The sequence below is a fragment of the Halictus rubicundus genome, chromosome 11 (genome assembly GCF_050948215.1).
Source record: "Halictus rubicundus isolate RS-2024b chromosome 11, iyHalRubi1_principal, whole genome shotgun sequence".
In the NCBI taxonomy this organism is placed as follows: Eukaryota; Metazoa; Arthropoda; class Insecta; order Hymenoptera; family Halictidae; genus Halictus; species Halictus rubicundus.
In genome coordinates this window covers 15,109,838-15,125,248 of record NC_135159.1, presented here as the reverse complement: position 1 = coordinate 15,125,248, position 15,411 = coordinate 15,109,838, and the positions used below count along the sequence as shown (strand labels likewise).

The 15,411-nt window shown below is 47.8% G+C and overlaps 1 protein-coding gene across 12 annotated transcripts in view; it reads right to left on the bottom strand.

Moving 5' to 3' along the window:
- Positions 1 to 15,411, bottom strand: part of LOC143358689 (uncharacterized) — a 107,218-nt gene that overhangs the window by 44,407 nt on the left and 47,400 nt on the right. For all 12 annotated transcript variants that reach the window (XM_076796025.1, XM_076796026.1, XM_076796014.1 and 9 more), the window contains exons 4-9: positions 15,090 to 15,137; positions 4,395 to 4,753; positions 1,691 to 1,717; positions 1,094 to 1,265; positions 784 to 982; positions 25 to 220 (exon numbers count right to left, since the gene is read on the bottom strand). In XM_076796025.1, the coding sequence (XP_076652140.1) occupies positions 25 to 220; positions 784 to 982; positions 1,094 to 1,265; positions 1,691 to 1,717; positions 4,395 to 4,753; positions 15,090 to 15,137 (1,001 nt within the window). The remainder of the gene's footprint in view (positions 1 to 24; positions 221 to 783; positions 983 to 1,093; positions 1,266 to 1,690; positions 1,718 to 4,394; positions 4,754 to 15,089; positions 15,138 to 15,411) is intronic.

The following is a 15,411-nucleotide window of genomic DNA, read 5'->3' as shown; positions in this document are numbered from 1 at the left end:
AAACGCTAGTCGGTTTCGGCTCACCTTGCTCTTGTGGATGTGCTGATGTTGGTACTCGCTGTCGAACTCCGGCTCGCTGAAGTAGCTCTGATCCTCCCAGTGCGGTGGCAGGCCTGATCCTCCGCTGGGTATTCCCAGAGGTCCTGGCATCCCGGTCACGCCGTCCGAGCTCTCGAACAGTCTCAGCACGCTGCGATCCCGTATGTCCCTCAGATGAGATCTGAAATTGAAACCGACCGCCGGGATTGGTAACAGACACTCCAACCGGAATTCTCATATTTACTGGAGGGCTCCGCGGACCTCCCCGGATTACCGATAAGGAACTCTAATCCGGGGAATGCACGAATCCCCTCTAGGACTCGAGTGAATTATTCTTATTCCCCCTCCCGCCCTTGTCCCTCTTGTTCCGTTGCAGTTATCTATTCACCGGATTAGCGGTAATCGAACGTATCCGGGGAAGGGTAGAGGACTGTAATTGTGACTCGTATTTGATTCTGAGACAGCAGTAATTGAGAAAACATTTATCATTCTCCAAGAAAAATAATGTTTCCCGTGAACAATTAATCAAAGGGTGATTAATTTCCCGGCCCGGATTAAACTTACTAATCCGGGTGGGGTGGTTCCAATTTCAAGGAAAAGATGAAAGTTACTTTCCCCGGATAAAACAAGGGGGGGGGGGCGTTTGAGCGGTTTAACTTTGGTTCACTTTCTGCCCCGGATTAGCGTCGAGCGACCCTGATCCGGGGAGATAGGGAAACCTCGAGCGTTTCTAGTGGTAGTTACCTGAGGTCCTCGAGCTCGTAGAACATGTCCTTGTTGCTGTCGTGTATATAAACCTTGACATGAGGACTGTCTAGGTATTCCATGGTGAGTTGTTTCGGAAAGCTTCTGACAAATAGCGCCTTGACGGTGTCTATGCTCGTGATTTCGTTCGGCAGGAGCGCCCGCTTCGTCTCATTCCTATACTGCAGGAACACTAGACCTAAGGAATCGTCCACAGAAACGCATCGTGTCGTCAGGTATGTCCGACAAGGGGATCGAGCAGCGAGGCAGCAACAAGACGATCCTAATTCTAGAGCGGTTGGTGTGTTACCTAATGGTCGCTCCAAAGTCTTGCTGGGGGTCCGTACGACGGGGAGGCTGCTTCTCTGTTTGCCACCCCGTCTAAATCCGGTGCTCGATGTCTCCACCTCGGACATGATGCCCGGGTCGTCATCGAACAACATCGCCGAATTTGGAGGTGGGAACCCGCGCGGAAGAGGCGACTGAAAAAACAACAACCGATCCAATTAGTCCTCTGATGCTTCGACCTTCCACCATCGAGATCGGCTAGAAAGTTTTCATCCTCAAAAAGTCAACGATATTCCAAGTACGAACTTTCTAGCTCCGTTACTTTTTAAATCGCATCGGTGCCTCTTTAAAAGCCCGTGAACCGAGCGGACCCTCCGTGGACAAGTAGCGAGGCACGAGACTCGAATCTCCAATTGGTATCCTAACGTCAAGATTTCTTTTTGTAAGCCTGAGGAACGTCCACGGACAAGTAACGAGGCACCGTGTCGTCCGAATCGAAAGAAAACGACGGCCACATCGAGACGTACGAAAGACAGTGTCATGCATCGGACACACGTCGAACGACAACGAAAAAGTGACGATAAAAAGAAAAAACGAAAAGGTGGAGAGTGTGCTTTACCTTTCTCTGGCGAGACTTGGTCCCCATCTGTATTGCGGCGGCGGGTACACGGAAACACACACACAAGTAAACCAGTTAGATAAATATATATACGTGTGTATATGCATGGAGCAGAAAAAAAGAGGGTGGGGGTTTCGGTACGCTGGCCGTTAGACGGGGGCGTGGCGTTCGATCCGGCATCGTCGGTTGGTCTCGTGTCTGCTCGGCCGGTCGACCGAGTCGTTGGGTCCGAGAGTCCTGGAAAGAATCTTGCGCAACCTCGCCGATTCGAGCCTGAATCCTTCTCGCGAGATAAATCGACATCCGACGAGATTGTGGGCGTGTCATCGGCGACCAGGCGTGGCTTGGATTGTCACGTGGCCAGCCTCGACAGGGTCGGGGGGAAAGTCACGAGCAGAGTCAAGAAAACATCCGTGGAGGGGGGACAGATCGAGCAGGAGGGTGTGTCGGTGTACATTGAATTGAAATTGTCGCACATGGAACGTTCGAATCATTTCTTTTTTCTCAACTTGTCGCATTTTTCGTTTGAATATTTTTCAAAAACAATTTGTTCCATTTCATGCACGACAACGGTTATAAAATGCAAATATGGAAAAAAGGAGGCGGTAGGGAACACAGGGGCTGACGTGTCCTCCGCGCGAGAGGCTCGCGGTTGTCGTCGACGGTCGCCCAGCCCCGCCCCGCCCCGCCCCGCTCCGCCCCGCCCAGCGCCGTGCAAACAGCCCCACCCACCTCCGTGGATAACGAGCTATCTCGCGGAACCTCCGAAATAGTTCGACCGTTCGCAAATATTTGCCGCCGTGCTCGCGAGTGAAATATGTGCCGTGGCCCCCTGCGGACACTGTTTGAACAGAATTACTCCGGGAACGATTATTCAAATAATACATTAACCCAGTTCGTCGAGAGTGGGAGCAATGTTGGATCAGAACGAACAGAGCAAACCTGGGTCGTTCCTTCGCCTAGGGGGAAATAGTTTCTTGACGAACTGTACTTTCGATATGAAACTGCAATTTCAACGACTACCCGGAGACTGATATGATACTAACTTTTCTGGATGGCTACTAATTGTTACTTTCAACGGGCTAAGATGTATTCCACACAAAGACTGTACCTAGATGAGTTAGGTCCTAATTTTTCTACCTAGGTGCTAATTAAAATTATACGTTCGAGGTCCTAATTGGGTCCTAATTTTGCTAACTGGGTACTAAGCGGAGCATATTTAGATCCCAATTGGGTTGTAAGTGCATCCTAATGCTCTCAGTCTCGAGTTCAATTAAAATTGCCTCGCCTAGGTCCTAACCAGGTCCCAATTTTTCTAACTGAAGGCTAACTGGGACCGAACGAGTTCAATTCTTTCAATAGGGTCTAGAGAGCACCCGATTTTGTCTAACTATTGGTGTGTAGGTCCTAATTAGGGTAGGGACCAGGTCCTAACGGGTTTTGTTCGTCATCCTTTCATCGTGATTCGAGAACGGGGATAATAACGCGGTTTGAAGAAGATCAGGTAGAAGAGCTGGATGAAAGGAAGCCTCGAGTAGGCGAGTAACCGTGAACACGGCGGCGTTGTAGGTGGACACGCGGCTTAATTAACCTCTTCCCTTTCTCAACGACCGGTTCTTGACCTCGGAACACGTCCGTTAAAGCTGCTCGCCGACGCCGACGCGGTCGCCGGATGCTAAGATCACCGCACGCGATCCGCTAATTTGTATTACCGTCGCGAGCGCGCGCGCGTCCGCGCGATGGACTCGCTGCTCCCTATGTAACGAGATTTACGGTTGGTTTTCCCGATTAGTCGACGCCATCTTCGTTCTTTCTTTCGCCGTAAGATTCTCCCACGGGTCGCCGCGGATACTCCGTTGCGAGCCCGTTCCACGTTTTCCAAGCAGCCCCTGCGGTTCCGCGGACACGCCGGGTAGGAGCAGATTAAAAAATGGGGAAGTGAGAGATAAAACCACCTGGAAGAACGCAAAGCCTCGTCTCGATGATTCTGGGTCACGTTAAAATAGATGTTGCGGTCATCCCGAGCACAGTTACCCGACGGCGACCGCGCCGCGCCGCGCCGCGCCGTCATCCACGATCGATTGGAAATCACGTTTCCAATCACCGGGGGTCGATTACCGCGAAATAACAACCGGCGATTCCAAAGTTTGATGACTCTTTCGATTTAAATTTTCCGGCAAATATTCCGGCCGAGCGATGGCGAAATTATTCGCCTGTATTAGAGAGAGCTATTACGCACTGGAAACAGTTCAATCGATTCTACGTTTGGAACTTATTGAAATCAGGGTGGGGCGGGGGGTGGTCGATTGAATGCAAATTTCCCACCAATTATTCCGCCCGAGAGAAAAATAAAAATTTTCACATTTTTCTGAAATAATCTGACCGATTAAGAATTTTGTACTTATTGGGATCGACGGGCTTGTAAATCGAGTTCAAATTTCCCGCCAAATAAGACTTTGCCGCTGTAGAATGAAAAGGGACTTGTTTCCAGAATGATCGAGACTCGGCCGCAGTAAAATGCGAGTGAAAATCATTCTCAATGGGGGTAGCAATCTCGGGTTCCACGGGGATTATGTAAATCGACAAAGAAATAAAACAGATTAGAGATAGACAGAAAAGAAGAGAAGAGAAGAGAAGGGCGTGTGAACGAGAGCGTAAAGAGAGTCAATTTATGTATTTACATGTTGCGGGAGCAAAGATTCACCTCGAGATCCATGGTGGTGTGTCTTGTGGGCGGCGTGCCGTACTGGCCGTGTGGCGGCGGCAGATGATGGGGATGAAGGGGGTGCAGCTGCTGGGCCGCGTTGAACTGCTGATGATGCAGGGAGGGCTGGTGATCGCCGCCGAGGGTGTGCCTCCTCGGCTCGTCCCTCGACCGGCCCCCACCCCCGGACCCGCTTCTACCGCCCCCGCCGACGCTCCCCCCGCCTCCGCCAACCCCCAATACACTTCCTCCTCCCCCGCCCCCTCCGCTGCCCACGTTGCCGCCACCGCCACCACCGCCTCTTCTACCAGTCGGTATCTCGTTCGAGCCTGCTTCACCCTCCCCCCTGCCGGACCCACCTGCAAAACAAATGGAAACGCATCTTCAGTCTCGGTTCATCGCCCTCGAACACACAACAATTATGCCGGGTATCCACCGACGTGACATTAACGAGAGGGGTTCGGGAAATCGATCTTTATGGCGTGGTGTGCCGTTAACGAGAACGGACAGTTTACCGTGCCGTTCTCTAACTGCATTCCGAACGTTTAGGCTGCTTCTCCACTTGAGTGGCTTTAACGAGAGCAGATCTTTCGGTGTACTTTCCGAGGTGGGTGTGTGCTGAGGATAGGTACAGTGGCTGTCTGATTTTTAAGAGTATGTTTTAGGCTGTATCTCCACTTGGGTGACCAGACCAAATCTTTTAGCATACTCTCTGCTCGGGTTAGTGTTGGAAGGTGAGTTGAACGTAGGCTTGTAATTCTTTTCTTATAACGATGCTACTTATGAAGGTAAGAAGCACCTTCAGGATTGCAATTGGACAGCAGCAGGTCTCTCCGACGAAATAATCAGATAAAGGATTCAACGGTGCAGGAATTTCATTTCGTTAAAAACAGGATCGGGGTGTATGCACCGTCCGAATACTAGGCTCGCCGATGCACAAGCCGGGCACAGACACCGGGATTCGATGATCCTCCACTCGGATGGATTTCTGATAATTAAGACCCGAAGCAGTCCAGTGCCTTCTCTTTCTCTTTCTCTCCCACTCCCCCCCCCCCCCTCTCACCGGTGCATCGACCCATTTGCCGGTAACTCGGCCGAGAATAACGGGTTCGTGGAAAACGCCGGAAATAGTTTTGAGTGCAGCACGTGTGCCAGCCCACTGTGCCGCGATTTACTCGATACATTTCCACGTACCGGAAGCGGAGGATGCCTTCTGCGAGCCGTGCCCACGGCGCTTACAAAACAGCCCACCGTAAGAATCCACTGGTTGCCAACCTTACCCCAGACGGAAAACTACAGTAAACCCTCTGATCTTGTCCGTGTTGCGTACACCAAAAATATAATGCTCGTAATTTTCTCACTGGGACAAGCAAATATTTTAGGACAATTTTACTCGAGTCTCAACAATTTCTCTCGAAAATCTCGGAGCCCCCACCCTTCAAAATTTTCGACCCCCCGTTCTTAAAAATGTTGGAGGGGACCATTCGTCTCGGATAAATCTGAGACAACGTAGAGCGGTTTGAACGGGAAATTGAGGATCGAGAATGTTGCGGAACGCGATGACCCATTATCGAGGCAGTCCAGCGCTTTGCGCCGTACGCGATTCGCATGGCACGCGACTCGTGCGTGGAAGCTGCGATTAATCGGAACGACGACGAACGCTCGCCAGAGACGAAAGTAGGTCGGGCGCGGTCCCGCCGCCGGCCGTCGACGTCGACGTCGACGTCGACCGTCCAATTAATGACGAGCCTCGGATTCCGGCGCTCGGGCTGACGCGCGTACGAGCCGGCTCTCCGATCTACAGCGCCGCGAGCCGAGGCTTATTGACGATCAGAGTCTCGTGTAATTGGCGTCCGTGGCCTCGCGTGCCTCGATCCGCCTCGCGATCAAGAATGCGTGCCCCTCGGAGTCTGTGCGTCGACTCTTCTGCCCGAAAATCTGGGCAATTATGTCCGTTCCTTCATTAAATACTATCAAATTTTTTCAAAACTTAAGACGTTATCAGGAAGCGTAATCTTCAAGCTATAATTCACGCCGTCGCATTTTTGAAAATTCCCACTAGGACACATTCTAGAATTGATCTGAAGTTAGGTTTTAGAGGGTTGGGGTTAGCTTCCAGAGGGTTAGGGTTAGGTTCCAGAGGGTTAGGGTTGGGTTTCCATGGTTAAGGTTAGGTTTTCCATGGTTAGGGTTAGGTTCTAGAGGGTTAGGGTCAGGTTTTAGAGGGTTAGGGTTAGGTTCCAGAGGGTTAGGGTTAGGTTCTAGAGGGTTAGGGTTAGGTTTTAGAGGGTTGGGGTTGGGTTTTCCATCGTTAGGGTTAGGTTTTCAATGGTTAGGGTTAGGTTTTCCATGGTTAGGGTTAGTTTTCGATGGTTAGGGCTAGTTTTCGATGGTTAGGGTTAGGTTTTAGAGGGTTAGGGTTAGGTTCCAGACACGATCTCGCGACTTTTTAAAAAATCCAATTACCCTATTCTAAAGTGTGATCCACAAGCTCTAGTTTACGTGCTCGGAAGTTCTAAAATTGTGTCGAAGAATCCGATTCAAATCGAGCGAATCTCGCCCGAGTTAAGGGTGAGGTTTTATCGATTTTTGATTACGCTTCCGTGTTTATTTTAGGCCCGAAACACTCTTATCACAAAGCGCAATCTTACATGTGTAATTTAAGTCACTTTCCAAAGTTCTTACAGGAAGGCATTCTAAAATCGGCCCGGATAATTTCCTCAAAACCGAGCAAATTTCATCCGAGCTGACAGTCGAAAATTGCCGATTTTTGGAAGTACCTACCGAATTTTTCCCGTGAACCAAAATTATCCTCTCATATAGTGCAATCTTCCACGTTTACTTTGAGACCTCAAACTTGACCAAATCCCTACGGGAACACATTCTAAAAACCAATCCAATTTTCATTCCAATCTCGACTTGGGCTAACACCATTAAACGTTTTTAAAAATCCGCGAATAAAAGCTTGCAAGGACCTGATATATCGAAAGCAGCGTCGGCTCGTTGTACCGCAATCGTCTCCGGGATCTATCAATAACCCCGTTTGATCGACAAGCGAAATTGAAACGTCGCCCGTCGAGTTATCTCGCTAGGCTCGCGAAGATAGGGTCCATTACTAGAAGACACTCCCGAAGGCGTATCGAAATTCGTTAAAAGCACCGAGAAGATTCGACAACTGCGAGAAAGAGAGAGAGAGAGAGAGAGAGAGAGAGAGAGAGAGAGAGAGAGAGAGAGAGAGAGAGAGAGAAAGAGAGGCGACCCTGTTGGGAACTTAATTTCCCCAGCCCGGAAAACTGTCTCCGCTGGATGGGCCGTGACGTTGCCTGTCATCGCGGCTTTTGCCAGTCGTCGCCTTGGGGCACTATTTCTTGTTTGGGGGCGTTGGTCCCGCGCTGGTTCAACGGTCCAGAATGTCACCGTGCCAAGAATCACTGGCAAAAGTCGGCTTTCCGATCGGTTGAATGGCCAGCTGAACAAACGTCGAGATCGTCGAGGCTCTAGCCGCGAAGGGCTATTCGCTAGACTCGACGCAGAACCGTAGGATGACGGAGTCTTCGATGAATGTGGCACTTGAGACACTTGCCGGGGGATTTAGCACCGACGGTACATCCAGTTCTGGCCTCGAGTTTGACCCCGGTGGTCTTGAACTTTCGAGAACTGAGCCAGCTTGATCGCGAACAGTTCGAAACGGTTTAAACTCTGAGGCAGAAGACCCACACAGAGGATTGCAAATCCGAAAATTCATAGTGATCCCCCTGGACACTCCCGAGAGTACAGCTGAGATAATTTAGTATAACAGAGGCGGGCACCACCCCCTAAGATCTACTATGATTACAAATATTTATCACCAATCAGGATTTGGACTTTGAAGGCAATAGTCTTAGCTGCAAGCGACTGCATCCCCTAAATTGCTAAGCCTTCTTAGGACCCAGACCTATCCTAGCTCGCAAATACCACCTTGACCTACAAAGATGACAATGACACTTCCAGGTCTAGATCAAGGAATCTGACCACTCGTGAACCATGATGCAATCGCTATGATGGACCCCAGAAGAGAATAAACTTGTATTTTGAATGGTTCCAGATGCATTTTCAGAATTGCTGTTGCAACTTGAACGTTATCGCGCTTGAGTGTCGATACCTGGTTATCGTAATCCACAGGATGATGGCGATTAGTCTGGTCTGAGTCACGCTGGAAAAAAAGAGGTTACACACACGGGTTCGCGACCGGCACGCACGATGGAACTCGAAGCGTCGCGCGCGACGATGCGACCGACACTGGCGAGACCGCGCCGCGAGATCTCGAACGCGTTTATTTTCAGAATAGCGCCGAGAAGCGAGGGACTCGCGAGAGAAAGAGAGACTGACTAACCGACTGACTGGGCTCCCTTCTGCCCTGCCCGGCCGACCAGAAATCTAATCTCGCCCGCGAGATACCCGATAATTCCTGATAAGACTCCGCCGACGCGGCCCGCATCGATCCCTTCGATTGGACCCGCTTCCCGAAGCAACAATCGACTCCTTTCTACCCAGATCTACCACAAAAACCCCTTACAATCTGTATTCCACATTCCTCCGTGTCCCTCCAACATGTAACAAAATTTAAACCTCCATTTCGTAAGAAAAAAACCCCCAACAAAGTGGTACGCTTACATACATTATTTAAACAATACAATTTTTAATATAGTATACAGATTCCTTGCTAAAAACTATACGATTTTGTCCTTTACAGAATCTCTCTAGGTCCAGTAGTTTCGGAGATACAGCCCGTTTTGTGTGATTTTTTTAATGCGATACCTAATTTTGGACCGTTTTTGCTCCGTTTCCAATTGGCCGATTGAAAATCGGAAAAGTCTCTGTTGTTTAGTTTTCTGTGAAGTATGTGATAAGGGAGTTTGATTGTAATTGGACGGTTTTTAGCCGAGGTGTGGTTGGGTTTATGGAGCTTTTGAGGTGTAGATTACAGTCACCCAGTAGACGAGAGCAATTCGGCATACCATTAAAGATTTTCTGGAAATTGGGCCACGCCGGCTTCCCCACCGAAATAACGAGGCCGTTCGCGCAACACGGTCGACCCGACGATCCCGACGAAAATAATCGCGGCCCGATATCGACGCTGGTTCATCGTACCGGGACGGGGTACGCTAACGCGAAAACCAGCCCGGTTAATTCCGCTGGTCCGTAAAAATGGATGACGTCGAACGCGAGAAATTCCTAGCGAAAAAAAAAGAGAGCGTGGGAACAGCGACGATCATCCTCTCGTGAATGGAGCCGGAGACTGTATCAAGGTTAGGCGCGAAGCCCCACCCTCGCGCCATCATTTAAATAGCTACACATTTTTCGTAGGTAGAGCAAATTATTTTTAAACGACGTCGAATGTACTCTTCAGAAGCAAAAAATTGTCTTCTCTTCGCGAGGACAAAATTTCCTTCCTTTCACGACGAATATATTCGTCACTAAAAAAATTGTTTCCTTCTGACGACGAGTATACTCGTCGGAAATCTCGAAGAGGTGTTTGTTTGACAGAGTTAGCAAATAAACGTGAGATACAAATTGCGCTAGAATGCAGTTGCTAATTTTTATTGGGAATATTCTTCTGCGTGCCTATGCGTGTTAAGTAACGCGGAGAAAGTTCCACTTCTGAGTAAATATTTAACCTGATTAGAGACTCGTCAGTGAACGCGTTGTAGCTGCATAAAATCCGCCAGTCTAATTGCGATATAAACAGGCGTCTGAATCCCATTGTAGGATGGGTGCATTCACCGTACCTCCCATAATAATCCCCCCATCGAATCGAGTATAGCGTGAGTGGTATACGCCTGCGTGTGGAACGTGCTCTCTTGTTCAATGTGTGCGTGCGGCTGGCTCTGAATCGAGCGCGTGCCGCCAGGAAAAAATCTATATCGAAGCCTTCCGGGGCATGTGCACGTGCGTGCGCGCTTCTACGTTATTATTTAGCGACGCTGTGCGCGTCCACGTGTCGCCAAATCTACGCGCGACTCGACGACAAACCCCCCGACGAGTTAACTCGTCGTGGACATTAAACCGATACTCAAGTCGAAATGTCCACTTCCTGGATGGATGGAGTACACGGAATTGTACGGAGAATTATTTTTGATTTTTGATCATGACGTATTAACTCGCCACTGAAACTGAAGCCGTCAATATTAAATCAATATTCAAGTTGAATACTTTGGCGAGACTCCATACAATTGTGGAGTACATAGGACTCCATGGAGAACAATTCTTGTTGATTGGGTGTGACGAGTTAACTCGTCACCGACGTTAAAAGCATTAACGTTGAATCTACACCCAATTTCAAGTACTTAACGAAACCTTGTGTAAATACTTGATAAGTCTCTGGAATCAACCGTGCTTTACGAGCAGTAATTCCTGGTAATCAGCCATGACGAGTTAACTCGTCATCACCACGAACCATCCTCCTTTCAATCCGAAGATCCCGAATCTGATAAAATTCCAGAATACAATCGAATTCATTAACAACCACTATCTCCAGTTCGAATCTCCAATAAAAATCACAGAACAAAATCATTAGAAATCCAAATACCCAGGCAAAAATGAAAAGGGAAAGAGAAACCATCGCTTTCGCTAACGAAACTCGAAGATTACCATCTCGGAGTTTCTAAACCTCAGGTTAGGTTAATGGCAGCCCCAGTCACCCCTCCCCAACGTGATTCGCCGTTTCTCCCGACTGCGGCCCACCACCCCGACGTAAACAGAAAAACGAGGAACCATAAGTCGTCGAGGACGATACGCGGGGCCAACAACCTGCTGGATCGTCGGCTTGGAAGCTTCGTGCACGCTTACTCACCGAGAGAAGTGCGACCGGCGATCAGCAAGACGCTCACCCCTCGGGGACACTGAGTCTTCGTTCCAGGGCCGTAGAAAAATCATCTCGGGGCCCCGGTGCAGGGTCGCCCGAGCCGCGTGCACACGGTATTCGATCGGGAATAATAAGAAAAATATACCGAGTCGAAGGAAACCACCGGCAGCATCCTCTCGACGCCGGTCACCGGCGTCGCCGCCGCTTTTATAATCAATATTAGTTACGCTAGGATCCGCGTAGCGTCGCCGTTGGCCCACCGGAAGGAGCTACGTTATCCTCCAACACCCCCGAACACAAAATTAAAAATACCAGGAAAAATGCTACGCCGTCCCAAAATAGTTAAAAAAATAAATAAAAATAAGAAAATCGAGATTGAAAATCGGTTTGGAAACGCACCTCCAGTATGGTCGGCGTCGATCCGCATCCCGACGTCCCTCCTTCAGCCCGACACGACCCTCCCGAGTCATCTTTGATCCTTTGGGATCATCTTGTCACAAAACTAACCGTCGATCGCATTTTTTTTTTTTTTTTGAACGCACACAACAACGAGGAAAAATCGCGAGGCTGGAAGGGTGGGAGAATTGGAAATTGGTTTTCGCGAAAGGGGCGTGGGTTTGTGGGGTTCTTTTAATGGGACGTGCGGACGTAAACGTGCAAGGTTTTGTGGCTGGTCGGACGGAGGATTGGTGCAGGGTCTGTTGTGGGACACGCGATTTTTTTCCAATGGGAAACCGGCGCCAGGGTGTGGCGAGGGAGAGAGCACCGTTTTAAAAGATTGGCACACACGCGACTCGCTTCGACCGGCGTCCACCGACCGCGAGGGCGCCCATGGGCGTCCTGAAGCGCCACGACGACGCCGCTTAGCTCTGGTGAATGGGCTGGCCGTGTGGAGGCGCTGCCGGCGCCTATGCACCATTCAAATTGCGTTCGAGAACCTGATCGGATTGTATATTTTATCGAGTCCCAAGGCGTCTACGCTTTGTGCTGCAAACGTCTCCGAAGAAAGAGGGGATTTGGTTATTTTGGTTCCCTCCTGCCGGCGCCTATGCATCCTACAAATTGTATGGGTTTCGTTGGTTCAAAAGATTCGGAGGATGATTGCTTTCTTAACGGAGAGACACGAGATTTGTGGGATTATTTTGGTTTCTTAGGGCCGACACCCTACGCGCGGGCTAAATTTTAACGCATTTAGCGTAAACAGTATTTTTCCAGCTTCAATTTGAGCTGTTAAACATTTAAAAATTTCAATAGGGAACGTTCTAAAATTGATTTTGAAGTGAACCTTTAAAATTCATTCGATTTTTCCCCCATTCGTCGATTTTGCGATGCGATCTGAAAAGCTTTTCTAAAATCCAACTATTTTATCGTAAAGTGCAATCTCTGAACTTTAATTTGAGCCCTCGAACGTTCCAAAATTCCTAATGTTTCTTTTCTTTTTTTACAGTGAAAAAATTACAGATTTTTAAATCCAATGGTTTCTTGTCTGCATTGACAGGTGGCAGCAGCTTAGGGTTCTCGCAGGTCGATAATGTCGTTATAGACGACAAATTTTAAATTGACGAGAATCTGTGTAAAATTCTCTTGTTATTAATCTCTTTTTTGATTTGCATACCCCACCCCTACAGTATTCATCAATTTAAATGGATCAATGGTTTTCAAATTCAATTTGAAAAGGATTATTGTATCTACGTAATTGTGCCCGTCTCGTAAATATGAAATTTATGTACATTGAATAATATTTAAAATACGAAATTGCGCGTTCGATGTTAAATAAAAAATTTCTGTTTTGATATACGTGTGGCCGTTGACATACTAGCGCCATCTTGCCGATAACGGCGCCGTTCGAAACGAGAACCGACGGAGTGAATCGTTTATCCGACGAGGGATTTGTACGAGTGACGTTCTGGTTTGTTTCTTATGGCAAGAGATAGCGGTGTGTGTACTATATTCTTGGAACTTCCGGTGTGAGGGTTGTTTGAAGATGGACTTCCTTCCTGTTGGCGGAGTTTCAGAAGTGTTTGTCAATGTTTGCATGTATCAGTTTGCTGTTTTCGACACTGATTTATCAGTTTCACTGCGTTTCATACGCAACGTTTGGAAAAATTATTTTCAGTAAATTTCTTTTCGTACAATTTTTTTTATTGTATCGATTAAATGCAATATCAATTAATTGGAATATCTGTTCTATTTTATACCATTTTGTGAATGCCTTTAAATTTTGTTTCCATCGTTAATCTATTTTTTACTGGTTTTTAACAAAAAATACGATAAATTGTTTTGTCGTTAATAAAAACGCAGCGTCACTATTGCTGGCGAATTCGAGCCTCGATTGAACGCTTCAGGATCCACTTTTCGGAATTAAGGGCGTTCGATTCGATTATTGGATCACGCACGCATAAATGGGAATGCGATCGCTTCGGTGAGACGTTCAGAAATTTTAAATCGTCGCCATCTAGGGGCTTCGAGGGCTTAAACCTTTCGAATAGCAGGAAGACTTGGTCAACATACACGTTTCAAATTTATTGAAAGTACGTGGCATACTGTCTGACCCATGTCTAACTATTTTATGAACATTTAAACAATTAAAATCAAATGTTGTTAAACGTAGAATGCACAGTGCAAAGCTCCTCGTGCACTCCATCTTCAGTGGAGCACTAGTACCGGGAACACAAGTACTCTTACGAACAACGCCATTTAGCTCAGTGCTTAGGCGTCCGACTGCTAATCGCGCGGTCCCAGGTTCAAGCCCCGCCCAAGTGCAAGATTTCGTTTCACAAGTTTTATTTCAATTGAAGCAAGAAATAATTAATCTCCTAGTTCCAGAATGTCGATTTATATTATTGATTGTTTAATTTAATTACAAATTAATTACCTTCGACCCTCCCAGAGAAATAAATTAGTATGATCTGAGAGAAAACTGCACCAACCTCATCCACAGAGAAAAAAGGTTGTTGTTGTGTCCCTTATAGAATTTAAATTAAAAAGCTTGGTATCTTCCCTATATAGAGAGGAAGATTGTGTGTGTCTGTGATAAAATTACACACAATGGCTCCTGAAAATATGCCTAGATATAAATAAAAAATCGTCCCACCTCAATTTGCAGTATAACAACGTGTTTCGATACCACTGAAATGTGAATTATTCCTCAGAATATCCCCTAAGAACCTGACTTTAATTAGGTAATCTCAAGTTTTGAGACTATAAAATACCAATCAAGTCGGAATTGCATCTGAAACTAAAATGAAAGGAGACCATCAACGGATCAGAAATAAACCCTAGATATATGATTCCCCCCCGAATGTATATAAACCCTGTAATATAAAAACACGTTTCTACATCGTCGAATTAATTGACAACCCCCCAAAAATTCCCCAGTGAAGGGGGTGGTAACGGTATTGATAGGGAATCACAGGGAGCTGACTAAAATACCTATCAGCGTGGCCAAAGGGGATTGAAGTAGAAGGGTTAAAAGGGAAGAATGCGGGGGCCCAGGGGTGGTTATCGTATCACTTTCACGCGTCGAAGGGTGGTTTGGGGGGGAAGGGAGAAGGAGAGGTGTACCTGGCAGTGTGTGTGAAACTCGAACCTAGGAAGAAACCTGACAGCGGCCACGCCAATTCCAGGGGTTAAGTTAAGCCTGTAACATCGAGCACGGCGTGTGTGGAAAACGACGGGGGTGGTCGAGAGAGGGACAGAGGAGTGAGAGAGAGAGAGGGGGGAAGAGAAATCTGTCGCGAATCACACAATCGATCCGAGGGAGAACGAGAAAGGGTGGTGTGAGGAGGAACGAGAGAAGGGGATCATTCGACGAAAGTGTTCTCGAATGGAATGAATCTCGTGAGACTCACCGGTGTCGTTGGACTGTCGACCCTTGCCATCCGGGTTCCACTCCTCCTCTGTAACCAGAAAAAGGAGATACGGCTCCATTAGCAGGTGGAACGAGCGGGGGAAACCGTGGACGCAAAAACCGAGACGGTGGTGGTTGTTGCTTCTACCAAAAGTTCGACTTGGTTCCGTTTCCACGTCCGAATTCTCCTAGCTGCGTGTTTAATTACGATTAACTGGCTTGAAGCTGTGAATAATAGTCAAAAAGGAAGACAACACTAAGTCAACGACCTGCCTCGCAAAAGACCAACAGAAACATTACTGCTGTGGGAAACACTGCGTCCA